The 22,656-nt window shown below is 38.0% G+C and overlaps 1 protein-coding gene across 3 annotated transcripts in view; it reads right to left on the reverse strand.

Moving 5' to 3' along the window:
* Positions 1 to 22,656, reverse strand: part of trpm3 (transient receptor potential cation channel subfamily M member 3) — a 450,655-nt gene that overhangs the window by 61,906 nt on the left and 366,093 nt on the right. For all 3 annotated transcript variants that reach the window (XM_062971987.1, XM_062971988.1, XM_062971989.1), the window contains exons 9-12: positions 14,941 to 15,013; positions 5,311 to 5,411; positions 3,615 to 3,749; positions 775 to 825 (exon numbers count right to left, since the gene is read on the reverse strand). In XM_062971987.1, coding sequence (XP_062828057.1) covers positions 775 to 825; positions 3,615 to 3,749; positions 5,311 to 5,411; positions 14,941 to 15,013 — 360 coding nt within the window. The remainder of the gene's footprint in view (positions 1 to 774; positions 826 to 3,614; positions 3,750 to 5,310; positions 5,412 to 14,940; positions 15,014 to 22,656) is intronic.

The following is a 22,656-nucleotide window of genomic DNA, read 5'->3' on the forward strand; positions in this document are numbered from 1 at the left end:
TGGAATTTCTCTGTTTTCAGAGTGTTGTTCTTTATTTACTGTTCTGATTTTAATTTTTTTAAATACTGGTAGCCAGATTTTGTTCATTTTCATGGTTTCCTCCTTTCTGTTGAAATTGTGCACATGCTTGTGGATTTCAATGGCTTCTCTTTGTAGTCTGATGTGGTAGTTGTTAGAGTGGTCCAGCATTTCTGTGTTCTCAATATGCTGTGTCCAGTTTGGTTCATCAAGTGCTCTGCTATGGCTGACTTCTCTGGTTGAAGTAGTCTACAGTGCCTTTCATGTTTCTTGATTGATTACTGAAACGTCATGAGAGAAAGCTTCTGGAACATGGCCATACAGCCCGAAAGACTCACAGCAACCCAGTGATTCCGGCCATTAACGCTTTCGATGATATAATAACCAACAATAATATAATTTGCTTTGTCCAGTACTGACTCACAATATGGAAATCGGCATCCAAAACAGTGGTGGGAATTAAAAAAAAAGAGAAGCTAACAGCATAAGTCCACACTGCATGAAAAACGCCTACAACTCTGCTAGCGAAGCACTCTACCCAAAGCATCTAAAATCACTGAGAGAGCAGCCCAGTAAGTAGTGAACTACACTGTACACAGAAAGTTGAGTCAATACAAGCACACATTGCACAAGTGAAACGGCAGAAGGCAGGAGAAGGCTCTTACTGAAAGCTCATGCAAAACAAGGGCTGCCTCTAATGACAAGAAGCTGCCACAACATTACCTTCAGGCTACTGTCCATCTGTTGGACTCATACCTTTTTGACGTCTCTGACAAGATGATACAAAGTGTTGGATGGTCCATGTCTCTGAAAATGACCAACAACAGAAGAAAATCAAAAAGTTTTGCACTTTCTTAAGAAGTCAAAAACATAGCCATGTTATTCTGGAATATCACTTTGAAAAAGGATCTTGTAGTACCTTAAAGAGTAACTGAGGCTCATCTACACAGGCACTATAATCCACCTTGAAGCCAGTTTGGGGTCAGGGTGAAAAATGTACACCCCAATGTGACTTCCAATACACATCCAGCCAGAAATAGTGTATTAAAAACTCACTAGAAAGTTTGAAATGAGCCAGAAAAATCCACTGAAGCCGAGCAGTGTTATGGGTTTATTTGGGATCAATATGCACGTGAGGACAGGCTTAGTGCTAGAACATTTGGATACAGGAACCAGATACACAGCTCAGCCAGAAGGTAAACAAACATTTTTCCTCTTAAGAGGGAACCACTTTTCTTTTCCTGCTTTGCCTTGAATTGCTGTATGCTGATCCTCATCAGATAGGCAGCCACTTTGCAGTGCATCTCGCCAGAAGAGGTAGGAAACAGTATTTCTTGTATCAGACTAATATCCAATTTATGGATCTGTATGGACTCTGTCCCAGCTTCAGGCCGATTTCCAGGATGCCTGTGTAGGCCTTTTGAAGTGAACCAGATCTCTTTGATCGACATCCTGAATCAGATTAAATGGTTGTGGAAGTCGTGTAAGGGAATGAAATTGGTAGAATGAGCTTCCACAGACTAAGGGTGCATCTATACAGTAGAATTAATGCATCTCGACACCACTTTAACTGCAATGGCTGAATGCTATGGATTCATGGGATCTGTAGTTTGGAGAGGCACCAGAACTATTTAGCATTTTGGGTAGAGTGTGGAGATATGTGACTGATTCTAATGTAAATTGGTTCGCTATCCACATTAGCTCCTTCCACAGGGAAGGGGGTTGGTTCAGATATGTATCAATCACAGATTATCCCCTCCTTCTCCCTGGTAACATGGGCACCTTTCCTAATAGGTCACCCAAAATGGCCAGAAGCTCTCTAGGAGCTGTGCAGGTGTCTGGCAGTGGGAATAAAGACAGGAAAGGGAAAACAGAAGCTGAACTGGTTTCAGCCTGGCTGGACCATGTAGACTCCACCACACCAGTGCTGTGTGGTCGTCCTTTGAGGCCAGATTGGGGTATTGCTGCTCTGGATTGGCTGCAGTTTAAATGGCCAGTGTAGCCTAAAGTGAAGTTAAACTGCATTAATTTTACATTGTAGATGAATCCTCTATCTACTTCCCTAGATGCATCTATGAAAACTTATGCTATCAACTCTGTTCTCTCAGTTGAGACTCTAAGGTGCTACAAGATTCCTTTGCACATTACCTCAAGAAAGTTCTCCAAAACTAAGCACAGGATATGTTAAACCCCTCAAGTGTTAATGCATGGCTTTTTAGCACCCCATTTTCCAATAAGTAAACTATTGATACCATGATAACTGCTTATTTTAGCTGTCTTTTACAACAAAGCCCTGGATGACAGGATCAGGTTTCCCCCCATTAAATGCCACCATTTTTTTTTCTAATATGACAACACTGTTATTCTGAAGTAAGTCAATCTGGACAGTCACACTGTCCAAAGAATCATTAGCCAAAGGGAAGTGACATTGTGGGTGCATCTACACTGTTTCACACCACTTTAACTTCCATGGCTCAATGCTATAAAATTATAAGATCTGCAGTTTGGTGAGGCACCACCATTACAACTACTATGATTCCATAGCATTGATATGCGACTATCAGAAATTAGAATCAGGAAGCCATAGTTTAGTTTACTAGGCACCCAAAGTATCCACAGAATTGTAAAGCAGCAAAGATGTTCCTTCCTTTTTTTATAATGTTTAATTAGCATATGTTACAGATGATTCACATAGTGGCGTGTTACTGCAAACTTTAATATTAAGATACAAGTTTTTATGTGTAAAATGTCTACATAATTTATTTCTCTCTCTTTCTAGAGACCTCCAACAATGATGGTTTCATAGTTGAATAAAGCACACAGCTTCTCAAGCATTCCAAGCTACAGCCATCTAAGTTTCAGATTTTAAATTATTTTTCTTCCATTACTGTACCTGGGTTCATAGTGGGTTTTTGCCCCCTAGATCAGTTGAGCCCTGCTCTGCTATACAGACAATGATCCTACTTACATATTTTTTAAAAGGTGTGTATATTTGTGTGTGTACACACATATGATGAATAGGTTGATGAAAATACAACATCTATATTACTCTACGCATACTGCCCTGTTCCCTTCCTCACCACTGGCCAAAAATTATGCCACTTTTTAAACATCATATTTGCAACCAAAGAAGACTTCTTCCAAAAGAAAACAAGGCACTGTACAACATGAATGTTTACTTTTATACTACAAAATGTCAGAAGTACTAGGAAGTATTGCCACCCTGTTAACTTTCAAGCAGACTGCTTTAAGAGCAGAAAATTCATGGTGACATTTTAATAACAGAAATTACAAAGAACAGTGTTACAATTTGCACTGGGAGCAAATTATTAACAATAGTCTAACTATAAAACTATGTAGCTGATAGGTCCTGGTACTTTTTTGTGCTGAAAATTACATTTTCATAACTCATATAGGATGCAGACAAAGATTAACTAGGTGATTTATAGTGAGCTTTTCCTAAATAATGCTTTGAGGCAATCATTACGCTAACTTATTTTAGTAAAAGTTTTGTTGGGTGAATTTCTGTGCACCATTCTATTGCCTGAAGGAAGGTGAAACAAACAAACATAAAAATTGTTTTAGTTTGGCCCTACCGTATTGTACAATTCCTCTAGTCTGGAGATGGTGAGAAAACGATGCATGCTTACTCCATTCTCTATGAGCAATTTCACAAAATCCACTCTGTCCAATACCAAGGCATCCAACATTGCTTGTTCAAGGGATCCCACCTGACAAGAAAAAAAAGGTAGTTAGATGGTTCTCATGGCTTCACTCACAAGAGGGATCTGCAGGAAAACCGAGCTTTAGTACCTTTCCCTAATGGCATAACAAAGGGAGATGCCATTTTTAAAATTCATAGTTATATAATGATTTTAAATATAATTCTTCAACATTGTTGTGTTTGTTCGATTTTCTGAACCCTTTTCAGATCTATATTTTTTGGGGGAGGCATAACCTGAAACATAGATTGCATCCTCTGAATTGTGATAGATTTATATAAAGGTTTTTTGTTCCTGCAGCCCCCGGTGGCGCAGCGGATTAAACCACTGACCCACTGAACTTGCTGACTGAAAGGTCAGCAGTTCGAATCCAGGGAGTGGGGTGAGCTCCTGCTGTTAGCCCCAGCTTCTGCCAATCTAGCAGTTCAAAAACATGCAAATGTGAATAGATCACATTTACCGCTTCGGCGGGAAGGTAACAGCGCTCCATGCAGTCATGCCAGCCACATGACCTTGGAGGTGTCTAGGGACAATGCCAACTCTTTGGCTTAGAAATGGCAATGAGCACCAGCCCCCAGAGATGGACACAACTAGATTTAATGCTAAAGGGAAGCCTTTATCTTTACCTTTTATTTTGTTCCTCCACCCCAAATTTATCCATTCCCCCCCCCCCCCCAAAATAAAGTCTAGTGTGATGATGCACATCTTTGCAAGAAATGAAAAAGAAAAAAAAAAACCGCTTGTAAAGCAGTTTGAGGCCAGGTTCCGTGTTCAATGTAACTGCATATTTGGACCCAGACTGGTTTCAGGCATGGCAATCTGATCACCTAGAAGTGAAATCAGTTCTCCCCAAACAGTTCCAAGATGAATTATAGTTTCAGTGTAGAAGCGGCCATAGGTCCCATCTACACTGACCATTTAATGCTGTTCAAAGCTAGTTTCAAACTGCAATAGCCAGACAACAAACTCCCACAAAAGAGCATGAAAGAAAGACTTCAATGTGCATCCAGTGCTTTGTGGTTTGTGTTATTTCAAACTTCAGTTCCTTATCCCATTCATCCTCTTTCACAAGCCACTGTTGACCTTCCTGAAGCATCATTTCACCTGATATATAATCTAAAGTCTTTTATCAGTCCATTCACCTTTTATCTCATCCTGGAATTTCTAACATGGTTTTATGTCCAGCCAAATTATCAGTATTTTCCCTTTCCCAGAAGTTGGAATGGAAACTGTTTTGGCTTCTGAGCAACTGACCTTGCTCTGTCAACAGTGTAAAGTGTGCATTCCTGTATCTGATAAAATATACTTTGCTACACAAAAGCTTATGTCATAACAATTTCTCTAGTTTCTCCACAAAACTTTGTTTTCTACAAAGAAAAGTAGATTCCAGACCTGTTAGGGCAAACTTTCATGAGGCCGCTAGATGGCAATATTTCCTTTAAGAAAACTGACATTAAAACTTGTTTACCTCTCTTGACTCAATGAGTGGAAACCCTCTTTTATGATTATGAAATATCCCCCCTTTCCACAATGTATTGAACATTATGCTTGAAGTGTATGGATACAGTACCGGCCACTGTTGCCCATAAATAAAAATCTGGCTGCGTGCGATGTCTACTCTGTTCCAGGCTAATGCCAGACTTAGTTGATCCGGAGCAGAGGCATTCGCTCCTGTACAATGGGAGAGGGAATAATAAAACATTTTATTAACTAATAGGCAGTGAAATACATATTCAAGATAAATGGTGAAGGCAAATACGTAATGCTTATAAAGAAATAATCTTTGTGGCTTTAAAAACATAGCTAAATGAAATGTGAATAAATCCGGATTCTCAATATTTAAATGTTTCTTTTGGAAGTCTCAATTTAGTAATGAGGAGTCTTATTAGACTGCACCTGTATAGTGCCTAGTATATATATCTTTCAAGCATTTTCTTAATGTATTTTGATGTTATTTTCACATTTTATTTTGTACTTTAATAGGCACATCATGGAATTTTTTGTTTGTTTGGAGCATTACTCAGGAAATTTGAAGAAGCATGATGCTCAAAGATAGCAATGACATTTCACTTTTAGTTTTGGAAGTCTGAATTACATAGGCTTACGCAAAAATGTGAACAATGTTCTTCTTATTCCCTAACTCTGGGTTTAAACTAGACTCAGAATCAGGACTCTTAGAATTCCTCACTTCTCTGTCTATTCCTTCCCAAGATTAAAAGCGTATGGCAGAAAGGTAAGAGCTGAAGTAAACAGTGTCCTCCTTTCTAAAAATGAAAAACCATGTTTCTGGTCTCTTAAACACATGTGTGCACATGTGTATGTGAACCATTCTACTATTATATCTAAATATCATACTAATTATCTTTACTAGCAAAACTAAAGGTTTGGCTCACAGAAATTGGCTTCACCACTGAATGTTAAAATCAGAACCTCCCTCTCAAATTTCTCCTTTTTACTTTCCTAACATAATGAAAAAGTTACAATAAGCTGCATATGTGCACACATGCCCAAACAGCTTCATTATGGTACTTCTTTTGGCTTATGACTCCCAGAATCTCTGGCTGCTGGCGAATTCTAGGGCTAATAATCTAACTCACTAAAAAAAATTAACATTTTCAAACTCTGTACAAGCCCTGGGCTTGAGGATCCAGAAGGAGAAGCTGATGGGAAATGTAGAAAGATTATTTCAGGCCAACAAGGGATCAAAACATGAAATCAAATGAAAGATGACAGGAGTGTTGATGTGGATAGAGTATCAGTCATTGCACTGTAATGAGACTATGTCAAATGTCCAGTATTTCCAAAACAATTAAATTTCTTCAATGGGCTGTATAAAAGAGTTGGACTGCCAAGACACAAAGTATGTGTTTTTAGACAAATGCAGTAAAAAACAACAACAAATAAACAGAATTGAGAGAAATAAGGAAGGAAATAAAGGGATAGTCTACTTTGCCTGCTGCAGTAAAATAATAATGAAATGCTAAAAGTACAGCCTCAATCTGTTACGTCTTCAAGAGGCAAATTGTACTTTGTAATAAAGGGGGGAAAAAGTGAAAAAATATTAGGAGAAAAAAAAGCTAAATTACAAGGGTTACTTGGATTACTTTTTAGACTACATCTCCCAGAATCAAAATGCAATTCTTCCACGTTCTGTTAAATTGCAACAAAGAATCCTTTATTAAGCAATATATATATATATATATATATATATATATATATATATATATATGAGAGAAATATTTTTACAGAAATCAAGGTCAAGAAGTATTTTTCCATTATGTGTCAAGGATGTTTACACTTGTGAAAGATCCATGACTCAATCCCTAGAAGCTAGGTAAACATTTAGGGGGAGATAAACAATAGAGGTACAATAGTTCTCTACATTTTATTACACAACAACCTTGTATGATGCGTTGGTAGAGAGATAGTGACTTTAAAAAGTTTGTTTAACTACTTCAAGGCTGAGTGAGGATGTGCACAAAGGTTTTCCGATTCCTAGTCCAGCGCTTATAGAACAAAACCATATTGGTTCCTAGAACAGTTGAAATCTAAATATTTCTTTCGCTGTCCTGGTCTCTGTGTGTCAGACAGACTATCTGAAGCAATTACATTAATAACCTGAAGGGGAATGCCAAGAAATTAATTCAGAACATCATTGAAATAAAAAAAAAGAAATGTCTATCAACTGACATTTGAATATGCAATTTATGTTGCAAAAATAAATTCCTCTGCCCATTTTAATCAAGAATTGGTTATCCAAACAAACAAACAAACCAGGAAAACAAGCTACTAAAGATTTGCTGTAGAAATTTAGCATGTGTTAGCAGAGCACATATGTTTTCTTCAGTTTATTGCATATGCTACTCTATAATAGCTAATTTAAAGTAGGATTTTTACAGATATCATTTCTAGTTCATTTTGCCTTTTCATATTAAAATGAATCAATCAGCTATACTTTGTGATGGACAGGAGGCCCCTTGGTTTCCTGTTCTATGTTCTCTTTAGATTTCAAGAGGAATGAAACCTGATTAAGGCAGAAGAACTGCTCTGAGAACTATCACATGGTTTCTGTGTCGTTGCTAGGATACTCGGTTCATTTGTCTATCTGAGTTAGAAAGCTGCCTTTCCTATCCTGTAACTCCTAGATGGATTTACATCACACTACTTTTACATCACAGAAAAGCAAATTTTGCTGCTGCATTTTCTCTCTCTTAAGCAATTGGGCACTATGGGTATATTTGAGCCCAGTGCTGGCTTAACCCACAATGTAGGTGAAATTTCTATCATCCAATTTCACTGAAGACCCATGATGGGAAAAAACCCTACCTGAAAAAGCAAGAAATAAACAATAGTCCTGGACATTTATACTACCTATTTCAGGCAACATCAGTGGTTCTCAACCCGGGGTCCTCAGAGTTTTTGGCTTAAAACTTCCAGAAATCCCAGCCAGTTTATCAGCTGTTAGGATTTCTGGGAACTGAAGGCCAAAAACATCTGGAGACTCACAGATTGAGAACCACTGGGCTACATCAATAGTATAGTGTCTTATCAAGAGAAGTTATAGCAACTCTCTATTCTGCTTTGGTCAGACCTCACCTGGAATACAGTAAAGACTCACTTATTCAACATAAATGGGCCGGCAGAACATTGGATAAATGAAAATGTTGGATAATAAGGAGGGATTAAGGAAAAGTCTATTAAATGTCAAATTACATTATGGTTTTACAAATTAAGTACCAAAATGTTATGTTTTATAACAAATTGACAGAAAAGGCAGTTCAATACATGGTAACGTTATGTAATAATTACTGTATTTATAAATTTAGTACCAAAATATTGCAATGTATTGAAAACATTGACTACAAAAACATTGACTACTAAAAAATTGACTACAAATAAAGACAGAATTGCATAAAATGAACTTACAGTAACAACATTGTTGGAAGTTAAATCAGTAAAAAGTTCAGTCCTGTGAAGATTTTTTTAAAATCTGTGATCCTTGCCTGCCTAGAGAAACAACTGTGGATCTGGGTGGGAGGCAGAATGTGTAGGATAATACAGAACGTTGGATGAGCGAAGGTTGGATAAGTGAGACTGTATTGTAATGTGTTCAGTTCTGGGCATCGTAATTCAAGAAGGATCTTGACAAGATTGAACGTGACCACAGAAAGCCAACCAGAACAATCAACTGTCTGGAAGCCAAGCTGTATAAGAAGTGGCTGAAGGAGCTGAATATGTTTAGGTTGAAGAAAAGGAGGCTGAGAGGAGACATGATAGTAATGCTAACATATTTGAAAATATTTCTGCTACTCTGGAGACTAGGGCACAAAGCAGTAGATTACAATTGCAGGAAAAGATTACACCTCAACCGTAAGAGCTCTTTGGCAGTGGAACATGCTGCACTGGAGCATGGTGGAGTCTCCTTTTCTGGATATTTTAAAGAAGAGGCTGGATTGACATCTGTCAGTGGTGCTTTGATGATGTATTCCTGCATGGCAGGAAGTTGGACTGAATGGCCTTTGGGGTCTTTTCCAACTCTAATTCTATGATAGATTCAATTTAGTTTTGCCTAGGACAGAAGATGGAAAAGATAACCTGCCCACCCCTTTACTAGTGACCAGCATCCATGTAGAGTAAGCAGATATATAAGTGCAGCACAGAGTATCTACAGTAGAGTCTCACTTATCCAACACTCGCTTATCCAACCTTCTGGATTATCCAACGCATTTTTGTAGTCAATGTTTTCAATATATTGTGATATTTTGGTGCTAAATTTGTAAATACAGTAATCACAACATAACATTACTGCGTATTGAACTACTTTTTCTGTCAAATTTGTTGTATAACATGATGTTTTGGTGCTTAATTGGTAAAATCATAACCTAATTTGATGTTTAATAGGCTTTTCCTTAATCTCTCCTTATCATCCAACATATTCGCTTATCCAACGTTCTGCCGGCCCGTTTATGTTGGATAAGTGAGACTCTACTGTACTTCAATATTCTATTAGGCTATCTTAAAAAAAACCCAGTGAAAGTGACTAATATTATTACTGCCTATCAAACAGCTTCCACACCTGCTAGTAGCCATCTGCCAGCCAATTTCTCTGCCAGTTTCTCCAGATTTAATCCTTCCACCTGTTTCCCCCCTGTGCAATGTTATGGTATGTGGGTGGGAGAAGGCCTGATGTCTTTCCTGCTTCAGGCAAGTTTAACAGAACTTGCATTCACAAAGTGTCCACCTCTCAGTGAAACATAATACATGGTGCTATTTTCCCACATTTTCATTTCAAACCAAATGTAACAATCATTTCATGGTTGACACTCACTGCCCTATGCATTGGAGGACAGGAGCAACGTTGTTCAGCAGCTGCTGGACGGATGCTTGCTGAGCATGAGTCACGCCACATTTACAAGCTAGGAAGAACTCAGAGGCATCTGGCTCAGGTAAGCTTAGCAATATGCTTCACTGAATGCAACGATGGCTTAGGTAGCAGCAACAGAAGTGAATATATATCACCCACTGTGCTTCATTCAAGATATTAAGTGCATAGACACTACAAGGGATTTTAGCAGCTCTTCAAGTCCTGTTTGTACTGGAAAATAAGTAGGTCATCTGGAATGGCAACCTCCTTGTGAATCCACTATCCACTGAATCTAAAACTTACATTGGGATGTAAGTCTACATCCTCCCATCATCTGGCCACAGTAAAGACCTGGGAAGGTGTCCTGCTATTATCATTTACTGATGGAAAAATGAGACAAGGAAAGCAATTCAGAACATGGAGGAGCAGCTGGTTTCAATCTGATTGTGAAGAACAGAAATGACAGTATACGGTCAAATAAAGTGTACCTGCCTTTTCCTTCCCCAAGTTACTCAGATCTTTATGATCTGAACTTTCCTCCCACAACTTTTCTATGGTGAAGCAAAAGCTGCAGGGGTTCCTCCTATGACTTTGAGAGCTGCCAGGCTGTGAAAGGTTTTGACTGGAATGCAAGGGCAAGTGAGTAGCCCTCTGCACCCTCTCCAAAAAAGACTGAGATACATGTAATTTACTAACAGGATGTGAGCTCAGAATTATTCCATGAGGATCAAAAGGCCGCACATTATGCACTAACAGCACAATTCCATGCAAACTTCCTAAACAGTAAATGTTATAAATTTCGGTAGATGTACATCTAGGTAAGAGTCATGTTAATAGGACTGTAGGAAATTCCAACTGATTTTTCCTTAGGGTCCAATAAATCTTGGTAGCAATGAGCCAAGTTATTAAAAACCAAAGCAATGAAAACCTTAGGGATAAAGATACTTTCAGTCAGTTAATAAACCAGTCAGTGACTTTATTGATGCCCCATTTTCCTTTCCAAGACTGAGAGTCAAAGTCTCTTACATATAAAAAACACAGGTAAAATTAAAAACTTTTAATAAAAATATTTTAAAATCAAAATAGTATTAATAACTGTAGAGTACTGCACACAAAATTTAGAAAGCTCTGTATTTGTAAAACAATCCATTTCCTAACATTTACAGGACTTGGGCTATCCCCAATTGCTGATCAGGATAGGGTGACTTAGAAGTCTCTCATTTATAGAGCCATCATAAGTTGAAGTCAATAATAAAAATCATAAAACTTAAAGGCTTCAATTTATAGTGACTTATGGCAACTAGAGAAATAGAGAAAATAGAGAAAGGAGGTAACTGGCCTAGCTTCCCTAGGAAGATATTTCCATAATCTGAGAGCAGTCACAGAAACTTCCTTTTGGTCACACATCAAATGTGCCTGTGACTGAAAGGTTGGTGGTTCAAATCCAGGGAGCAGAGTGAGCTCCCGTTATTAGCCCCAGCTTCTGTCAACCTAGCAGTTTGAAAACATGTAAACGTGAGTAGATCAATAGGTACTGCTTCCGCAGGAAGGTAACAGCACTCTATGCAGCCATGCTGCCCAGAGTAGGACACGACTAGAATTAGTATCAGGGGAAACCTTTATCTTTACTTTAAAGATTGGAACTAATCTCAGCCCACTGGTTGTTGCATAACATGTCATCTTTTTTATAACGGTCTTAGCCATTGTTCTTAATTGCTTTTATTTATAACATTAATTGTTATATTTGTATAGGTCATTTAAGTTCTTATTGTCAGTTATTTTGTCTGTTAGTTAGGTTGTTGTTTCAATATGATTTGTCTTGATGCAATGTGTTCTTAGTTGTTTTTCCTTTTTGGCATTGAATTTTAGCCATACATGTTGGAAACCATGCTGAGTCCCTTTGGAGAGATAGGGGGAATCTATAAATAAATAAATAAATAAATAAATAATGATGATGATGATGATGATGATGTTTCTTTTTTCAAGGTTAAGACAGGATGACATAGAACTTGCTATTTTAGATATGCTGTCATTTTTCATTTTCAGTTTAGCAAATGAGAAGTGAAATAGACAATGCAAGACGCTTGATTGTTCCTGGCCTACCAAAGTTTCTCTTTATTTCCTGAACCTGAATAGTTCTCCTTTTCTAATAAATACATAACTCACAAATGAACAACTTTTGCTTTAGAAAGTTAGAGAGAAATTTCTGAAGTCTTGAGAAAGACATTAAAATTTTTGCCAGCATGCTTCAATTTAAGGAGGTCAGCAACACTGAGATGAAGATATTAATTTTGCATCCAGAGAATAGGCATCTTGAGACTTTTTTCAGTTAATAAAACATATTCTTGTTGTGAATTATTATGTACTACAAAGGGAGTTAAGGCATTTGATTCATTGGAACAAATAGTAATAAAAGAACATTGTGAACCAAGGGAGTATAGAATACTGGGTATGTTGTCCTTATTTGCTACAACTCAAAAATACTTCATATGTTAAGAAAAATATACAAGGAAAGATACTCGATGGTGTTATGGGATGTACATAGGAATACAAAATCTGGATCTGTCTTTTATATATCTCAAATGAATTAATTAATTGGTAATCTAATAAAAATGGATCAAAAGCTAACAAACAAAAACTTTTTCTAACAATGTAATGATGAAATGCTTGCCTTACTTGTCTAGTGTTGATGGATTTGTACACTTTTCATTTGTATACCATGAGGATGTGGACAGAATCCTTGGAGAAGTGAGAGCTACCACATGTGTTCTAGATTCTTTCCCTTCTTGGCTGATCAAACAGACCAGAGAGGACTGGTTGAATGGGTAAAGGATGTGGTCAATGCCTTCTTAGAATGAGTCTTGAAGGAGGCAGTTGTGAAGTTATTTGACAGACCGTATCTTCTAGTACAAACCTGCTGTTGTAGCTCAGCCTGAGTTGGAACTAGAGCCAGATGGTGGGCCCATCCAAGACTTTGAATCTTGGCCTGTAATTTATCTACGTTTATCTGAATTGGTTTCTACAGAGGATTCTGAAACCAGAGAGTAGCATTCTTCTCTGCAGTCAAGGTCAGTTCAAAGATCAGATGGCTATGTTACCCCAGAGGAGGCTGATGATTTTGACAGAAGGGGGATGTTTACCCAAGAAAGGAGCAGGAGGGAGTATCGGAGAAGAAGCCAGCATCTGGTTCAGAAACACACTAATGAGCAACTTTCCCACGAGATAAATGGTTCTCCCTAGTTTTCACTAAGAATGTTAACCTTGAAATCTCCTCAAATACTCCTTGCTTCCTCTGCTCAGCAGAGGTGTCAACTTTGCAATTAAAGTGAGAAAGATCTCTCTTCGTGCTCTTGGATTCGTGAATTTCAAGCCAAGATCCTGCCTTGTGGATTTCAAGTATCTCCTGTCCAGTTGGAACTTCCTGATTCCTTGTCTTGTGGATTATAGTTTCTTGGAGTACCTTGAGTTTGGTTCTTGCTCCTTGTGGCTTTCTGCTGTTTCCTGCTTAAAAAGGGAACTCTGTGTGGACTACTTTTGATACTTCTTGTGGGACTAAGCACAGTTCCAGTTTGGATTACATCTGCAATAAACTTTCTTGGACTTCTGTTTAGGGACAGATAAGTATATTGCTGGGTGGTTCGTCCACTCTATTGACTTTGAACTATACTTTCATCCACTCTATTGACTTTGAACTCTATTTGCTTGTGCTTACTTATATTCTACAATAAACAACTTGATTGCTTATATTCTGGGCTCCAGTGTGGTTGTCAAGGTCCCTATGTAGCCTTGGGGTATGACACCTGCCTAAGCCCTGAGAGCCTCAGGAGAGGCCCTTCTCTCAGTCTCTTCTCCATCTCAAGCATGGTTAGTGGGGATGCAAGAGATGGCCTTCTTGGTGGCTATCCTTAGGCACTGGAACTCTTTGCCATCACAAATCATTTTTGACTTTTGACGATCCTAATGTGAAACCATCATAGGGTTTTCTTGGCAATATTTGTTCTGAACATGATTGCATTTACCCTCCTATGAGACTAAGAGTGTGTGAATTGCCCAAGGTCACCCAGTGGTTTTCTATGGCTGAATGGGCTGTATTTTTACCACCAGCCTCCAGGCCACTGTAGAAGCAAGAGAGAGTCCTAACCACACAGCATCACTAAACCCTTTACCTTGATTGGGCAGAAGGGAGCAGGAAGGAAGGCATTGCCCCTTCCTTTTCCCCACCCTTCTCCCCTGTTGCTCCACTGCCTCAGCTGACATCATGCCTGTCACTGAGGGAGGACTACCATCCATTTCAAGGCTGGGTGCACAGCTGTAGACTGGTTGGCTGGGGGAAGCTACGAGTGGCCATCCAGTGTTTCACTTCTCCCTTTGCACTGTCCTAGCCACTATCCTGTGTTCTTGAGCTAAATTGCCTGGGAACATGGGATGGCTATGTAAATAGTTGTGGCTGGTTCCATCTTGGAACTAACCCAACTGTTTAGATGGCCCTGAAGTCATGGTTCTCTTCAGATTCTCCAGAGCAATCTACAACATTTGTTAATGTGGTTCAAGGCAACATTGACTCAAATCAGCTCCATGCATCATATAGCTGCCATGTAGCTGATTTGCCACCCTCCCCCTCGGAGTTAAGATGTGCCCATTATTTTCTGGGACAGGAACTGTAACAATAGAGCATTTAGTGGGGTAATAGTTCTATTATGACAATAACTAAGTAACAATAGGTCATGTAACATTTGGTCCAGAACTGAAAAATACGGGATGGTAATGTACTGTATGTAATACAGGGAGAGAAATTAACCCAAATTCATACAGGCTTTCTTGACAGAAAATGCTTACCTTTCAGCAAAGCTGTCAAAATAGCCAGATCAATGTCCTGATGTCCTTCTGATCCCATGCGGAACACTGTAATCTGAAATGCAAAAAATCAATAATAATTTTTGAGACAGTTTCCCTCCAAGTATAGTACTTAAAAAATAAGAAAAATGCCATTCAATCAGTGAATAAAATACAGCCAGTCCTTTACATTGCAGGTTTGGCTTTGGTAGATTTGATTATAACCTTCTCTCTAAAAATCTCTAGGTCTTCCAGATGAAGTTGAGGAGTCACGCAGGAGAACCTAGAGATTCTTAGGGAGGTGTTCTCTCACATTAAAAAAATAATATAATAAAATTTTATTTGTATTCTACTCTATCTACCCAAGGGGACTCAGGGCGGATTCCAATATCCAATGTCAAATATTCAATGCCGCCATAAGACAAACATTCTGACCTAAAATCCTGGAAAACTCCACATATGAAAATAATATTAAGACTTAATATCATATTGAAACCTAACATCCCTAAATTAAACCTATTATCAATAAATTATACTACACATAAAGGTAAAGGTTAGTTAGTTAAGTCCAGTCGTGACCGACTCTGGGGGTTGGTGATCATCTCCATTTCTAAGATGAAAAGCCGGCGTTGTCCGTAGACACCTCCAAGGTCATGTGGCCGGCATGACTGCATGGAGCGCCGTTACCTTCCCGCCAGAGTGGTACCTATTGATCTACTCACATTTGCATGTATTTGAACTGCTAGGTTGGCAGGAGAAACTACACATAGAGCAACAAATTTTTATGTCACTATATAATTTTGTTGGTCTAAACTACACATAGACCAACAAAATTATATAGTGACATAAAAATTTGAACAAACATCCATAATTAATTTACAGAAGCCAACTAACATTCACAAAATGGTGTAGGTTGGTTGTGCAGTCGAAAGAAAGGTCACTGGGTTTTTTATTCATGGTTTTTACACATCCATGTAGGTCCTAGGCTCCTAATCCCAGTGATTGCAAAGAACTGAGTGTATAGTCATTTCTGTATAATCCAGATCTTGGAAAAGTTATATTTTGGACTGTAAATAAGGGAATCCTGGAGCAGATCAGGCCAATGACCATGCTGAGTGTGTGATCCCTGAAGTGGCAGTAAAAAAAAAAAACAACTTTCCAGTCTTTGATGCAGTGTCAAGGCTTGAAGGGTGCTTAAACAGGGAAATGTTGAAGACAAACACAATTGTGTAGAATTAACATAATTTAGAATTTCAAGGCTGGATATTGCAACAAGGATGGGAGAGGCAAACAGACCAGGAATAAAGATATAGCAAAGCTAGAGGAGTTTGAAGTTTCAGAACTGAAAAGGAATATTTAGTTGTCTATTTTCAGTCCTGCCTTCCTGCCCCAATAAGGCATAAACTATTATGGTGCTTAACGCAGAGGGATTCCCTTTCCTTAGCAATTCTAGAGAGCAACTAGTTAAAATCAGTGCATTCTGTCTCAGGAAACCACTTACAGGGCAGTGACCTAATTTTGCCGTGAAAATGTCATCATGATTTGCATCCCTTGTTGCCAATTAGGAGATAAATTTATTGCTGCTGCCCATCTTTTCCAACACTATAAAGGTAACATTTTCCATTTGAAACATGTATTATTAAGCCTCTGTAAAGAACAATATTATTGCAACCCATGACAAAAACATGACAAAACGTGAAAGCCATGGGAAAAAATATCAGGTACACATTGTTCTGTCATTGCAGAACAAATGAATATATGCCAAATAATCCCCTAAGGAGACAGCATGCATCTTTGAGTCGGAGGCTGCCAAGCATGAAAGCACAAGATAATTATTACCTAGTACGATAAAAGAAATGAAATATCGGGATTGTATGTTACTATAAACCGCTTTGGTGATGGTTAGCAGCCACCTAGAATTAAGCCTGTTAACACAGGATCAACAGAATTGCCATGGCAACCAGCCTGATATTAATATTTTCTGCTCTGTCATCAACCAGCTCAAAAATTGCAAAGGATTTGCTAGATATGCAGATAAAAGCCATGATCTCCCTGACAAAAGCCCCCAGAACCCCTTCCTTGTTAGTGTTTGCATTACATCAGGAAAAGTTTAGTGAATGGCTGACCTAAATAATTATTTTTTCAATCATCTGTGTAAACAGATAATCATGCTCTATACACACTGTATCTAAAAAGAAAATATCCTAAACCAAGTTACCTTATTCTGATAAAGCAATTATTATTTTTTTGCTGGAAGAAATTTGATAGCTAAATGAGCTGTCAGAATTTAAAACAGAATTAAAGACCTATCTCTTTCAACAAGCCCACTCAGTCAATTTTAAACTATGAATTTTGAATGTACATTTATGGGTATGCATGATTAAAATGTTTTTAAATCTTTCTTATATGTCTTTCAATATATGCACTTTAATGATCTTATGTGTGTGTATGTAAATATGTATGTGTATGTGTGTGTATGTGTGTATATATATGCCAGAAATTGCTTATCTCTGCATTGCAGGGAAAATATCAATTCTATAATTATAAAAAAATATTATTTTATTATCCAGAGATTGGGACTAAATAAATATCTTTGTCAAATGACTCATCTTATTAAAAATGTTGTATGAGGGTTGAATGAAAAGTAATGCCTCCACCTTCGTTACTTGGGTTTGGATGGGAGTCTTTTAATAAAACAAACGCAGAAATAATCCTTAGAATGTGGTCTTTAACTACCACTATTCACTTTCCCACATAATCACCAGACAATTGGATACATTTCTGCCGACAATGAACAAGTTTTCTGAAGCCGTCACGGAAGAAGTCGACACTCTGTTTCCACAACTAGTGTCTCACAGTACCCATCATGCACAGATCTTCTGATAGCCAAGCAAAGCAATAATGTGACCCACACGTTCTTGTGAAATGCTGTTTATGCTTGAAATTTCTCTCTGAGTAACATGACAATCATCCTGAATCGATCTGTCAACCATTTGCTTGTGAAACTCGGTGGTTGCTGTCACAGAATGTCCAACTCTTTGTTTGTCACGCAAGTCAGATGTTCCCACCTCAACATCTTTAAACTTACTCGCCCAACGACACACAGAACTCACATCAACACAATCACCGTAAACAGCTTGCATTCTCTGATGAATCTCCTTTTGGGTGATACCTGCTGTCAAGAATTCAATGACTGCACGTTGCTTAAGTCACATTGACCAACCGTCTGCGCAGGGTTCCATACTTCTCACTTTAACAACACAACCATTCAATGCTAAGGCTTCCCGCCAAATGGAATTGTAGAGGAGAGTTTATTGAACAAGCCAGTACCTGCCGGATACCAGTACTGCCATCCATTGATGAGTTATAAAGGTGGAGGCATTACTTTTCATTCAACCCCTGTACTTGACAGTGATTTAAATGGTAACAGTTGTATTAGAGTATTAAGGGACATCGTAATAAACACTATATCTGCATTCTATAATGGTTATCACTGTAAGTTCCTATTGGGCCTAAATAATCTCTGGATATTTTGTTCATATACCAGAAAACCACTCAAAAGATCATTTTCTGGTACATGAACAAAATGTTAACTGGTAGATAATATTTCTATTTTGACTTTGATATTAACATTAAAAAACTACTGTGGTATGGAACTTACACACTGAGGATTTAATTACAATCTAAAAGAGACGAGGGAATTATGTGTTCTGCGGACTGCATGTGTGCCCTTATGGGACACCCATCAAACCTCTGATATCCCCACCCCCAAATATTTTTTGAGCTGAATTTTTTTCAGCTGGGAAATTTTCATTTCATACAGCTTTAAATATTCCAAAACATAGTGTTGAGAGTTCCCAACCAGGAAATGCAAAAAAAAAAAAAAAAAAAAAAAAAAGCACTAACTAAAAAGTCCCAAAAGGTAAATGGGAGTGATATGGCATCATTTCTAAATGCCTCAAATGGTGGTGACAGCAGTATATTACAGTGCTGTAGTTGGAAGAGCTGACAATTGAGCATTGTGTCCCAGAATCTGCCCAAACCTGATCTGAATGATCCTAATGCCATTTGATTGATTGATTGATTGTATTAAAATGTGTATAGCCTGCCCACTGTTTAGGGATATCAGGCTGGCATACAGTAAAACCAATCTAACAAATTTAAAACAGTGCAATTTAACAATTGGTTAAAATTACAGTAGAGTCTCACTTATCCAACGTTCTGGATTATCCAACATATTTTTGTAGTCAATGTTTTCAATATATCTCAAGTAGCCTATAATAGTTAAAAGAAACATAGCTAAAATACATCAAATAACAAAAGTTAAAATAATTATTATAAACAATACTCAATACAGCACAATTCTATAAGGCCCAGTCTCCTTGAGCAGTCAGTTTTCAAAGGACTAACAGAAGAAACAAGTTTTGATCTGGTTGATTTGATATAAAAATCTTAACCTGCCTGATATACATTCAATACAGAATGAAAGAATCAAATGTGTGTTCCAGCTTGAACAGCACAAACAGCTTGCTTGTAAGCTTAGATGGAACATGGAAAAAGATAGAAGCTGATTGTTTTTTATTCCTTTCATTCTATGAATTTTCACTTTCACTTTTAATGCAATTTCTCAAAGGATTAGAGTGACTGAACACACAGAGAAATAATTAGCTACTTATTCAAACACTTTTCTTATGTTTACTGAAGCTTCAATACTTAGGATGGGTTATTTAAGAAGAAATATGGCCTAAATCCAATAGCTGGAATCTAGAATAAACATAGGTTGAATCTACATGAGCGTTGTCTCCCAATTCCACTGTGTAGTATCCTGCCCCAATTTGACCCCGTTACTGCCACATGCACCTGTTTGAATAAACTGAAATAAGTTTAGAAAGCTATATGGGACCTCCATGAAGCAGTCACATGATAGTGAATTGCTGTGAGTTTTTTGGGCTGTGTGGCTATACAGCTCGAAAAACACAAGGCAACCCAGTGATTCCGGCCATGCAAGCTTTTGACAACACAGTCACATGATAGATTAGAAGCACAAGGAGGTGTTTCTACTGTGTGCATGTGTTCTCCTTATTTATTTATTTAATATACCACTCTTTCCCCCCAGGGGGACTTTTGTTTATACCCAGTCATATGACAAGTGAATGTAGCAACTACATGTGTTTTATTTGTTTCTATTATGCATGCACATATTCATATAATCAAGTTATTCCTCTGTTTTCCTGCCCTTCTGACCTGACTACCCACCTGCACTCCCATTGTGTTCATACATTCACATACTTCAACCCTGGCACCTATTGCTTCTGTGGCTTAATTTGGCCAAATGCCAATCACCATTGTCCCAGACTGTGTACAGAATTGCAGTCTTAACAGTATAATCATATGTGTGTACTCATAAGCAGGCTTATAGCCAGAAAAAATGGGGGCGGGGGGGGGGGGGGGCGGCGGCGGTTGAAACATTTGTTAAAGCTAAGCATGAAAAGTAGGTCCATAACACAAAAGAATTTAAATTACACGATTCATTCTATATATTTATCTAGATTAAATTAAATTAAATATCTATTTTAGTTACAAAGTTTCAAGTCTAAAAAACCCCCCTGAAAATGACTCTTAATTGGTGATTTAGTGATTACAAAAGAATACCACCATGTCAGTTGGAAACACTTGAAAACTGTGTCAATACACTTTGGCAGAAATTATGCTCCAATTATGAACTTTGCTGGACACTCAAGAGTGCAAATCCAGTCAGTCTTTCTTGTCCCATTGTGCTTCTTATGTATGTTTTCAAACATTTCAGAGTTCAAAACAACTTTTCATTTGTAGCTATTGACACAGACAATGTTGCAGAAATCTGAAGAAGTTTCTTTGTATCTGGAAAAAACTGTCAATCACAGGCAAGATATTCTTCCAGTGTATTTGATGGTTTTTGTTTTTTTTGCAGGTGCAATCTTTTTCCATTTTCTACACCACAGGTCAAATTCTTCCATCTTGAAGACATTCAATATTAAGTTCTGTGCATTTGTTCAAGCTGTATTTTAAATGGCCGCAATGAATAAGGAAGAACACTTGCAGTTCCTGAACTACTTCCCTATGCCTTGTAAACCTTTCTTGAAGCGGACTGCAGAAAAAGTCCAGAAATGGGATGTACACATTTAGCCTATACTATTCCACTGGTGTTTGTGAAGTTGCCTGCATGTTGCCATTGAATAGATGTGGGGAATCCTAACTTCTCCACCTATAGTCTCCACCACTGATATTGCTATGTTAAAGATCTCCTGAAATTCTTTCACAGATTCTGTGTGCATCTCCCTGGTTTTTTCTGAGAGACGGTCAACATGTTGCAGACTACCAAAAATGTCCATATCTACTCTTTGTAATGTCTTGCTAAGCTGAAGGGATGATGAGAAAAGCTTTCTTAGGATTTATATGGTTGCTACAAATTCAGCATTCAGAACAGCTAAAACGTAGTGTCCAGCTTAGGAAGAAGTCTCACTGTTGTATAGAGGACTCTCTTTTAGTTCTTCAAGTGTTCTCAACACCACACTGTACAGTTTAATAAAATTTAAAACTGCATCATGTCGCTCAACCCAATGGGTTTCACAAAGCAGCAACAGGTTGTTTGCTCTTGATTCAGGGAAGCAGTCATATATATTTTTCAATAGTTGCAGTCTGATGGATGATGCTCTGAAAAAACTGCACACATGATATTGTTCCTTGTCATTTCTGACAGGTGGAATGCTGTGAGTCTTTGCTAAGGCTAGATTTAGTGAGTGAGCACTGCAATGATGTAGACAGCCATTGGATACTTCTGCAATATAATAACCTGTGCATCACTAATATGACCACTCATATTAGCAGTTCCATCATAAAATTTTTCCAGATAAGTATTGCAAGTTCAACCCAATTTTTCCAGTGTTTTCAAAATAATGCCCCCACCTGTCATATCACTTATCTTCACAAAACCTATAAAGTCTTTTTGTTGATTCTGAATTTGATCTAGCACAGGATTTCAGCAAGGCCCTGACATTACCATCATTGTGCAAAGGTTCTTCACAGATAATAGGTCCTGAATCATTGCTCACTCTTAAAGCCAGTTCTTGTCGGCCACACAGGACAATAATTTCCACAATTGGCAAAAGTTTCTTTCCGTTTTCTTCTGCTTTCTTCTTCTTTTCTTTATCTTGATGACAGTTTAAATCAGGATGTTTTTCACTGTGAATTAGCAAGTAGTTTTCAGCCAAACACGGGTTGTTCTGACTGTCAGAACAAGAGGACAGTCTGGGGTGCAGAGCAGCCTTAAATAGCCTGCAGCTCTGCCCCTGTCAACCGCCCCCACCAAGTCTGGTCTCCTTCATGAGGGCCTTTGAATTCTCCCCTGCACCTTAGGCTTTGTCTGCCAGTTGTAGGTGGGGCAACTTGGTTGCTTCCACTATATCGGCTATTGCTACTATTGCAATACCAGTTCAACAGTGCTTACTCACAGGAAACTATTTTTAAGCAAGTCCTAATGCATACAATAGTGCTTACTCTCAGGTAAGTAGGTACAGGACTGAAGACATTGGCTACATTTTTAGACATGTCTACTAATAAGCAAGTCCCACTGAGTTCAATAGTGCTTATTTCTAGGAAAATTTTATAGCGATTGCTTCATGGGTACCATGTCACTACTATACTACTGAAAAGAAAATCTAAAGACAAGCAAACTTTCCA

This window comes from Anolis carolinensis, chromosome 2 (genome assembly GCF_035594765.1).
Source record: "Anolis carolinensis isolate JA03-04 chromosome 2, rAnoCar3.1.pri, whole genome shotgun sequence".
NCBI classification, from domain to species: Eukaryota; Metazoa; Chordata; class Lepidosauria; order Squamata; family Dactyloidae; genus Anolis; species Anolis carolinensis.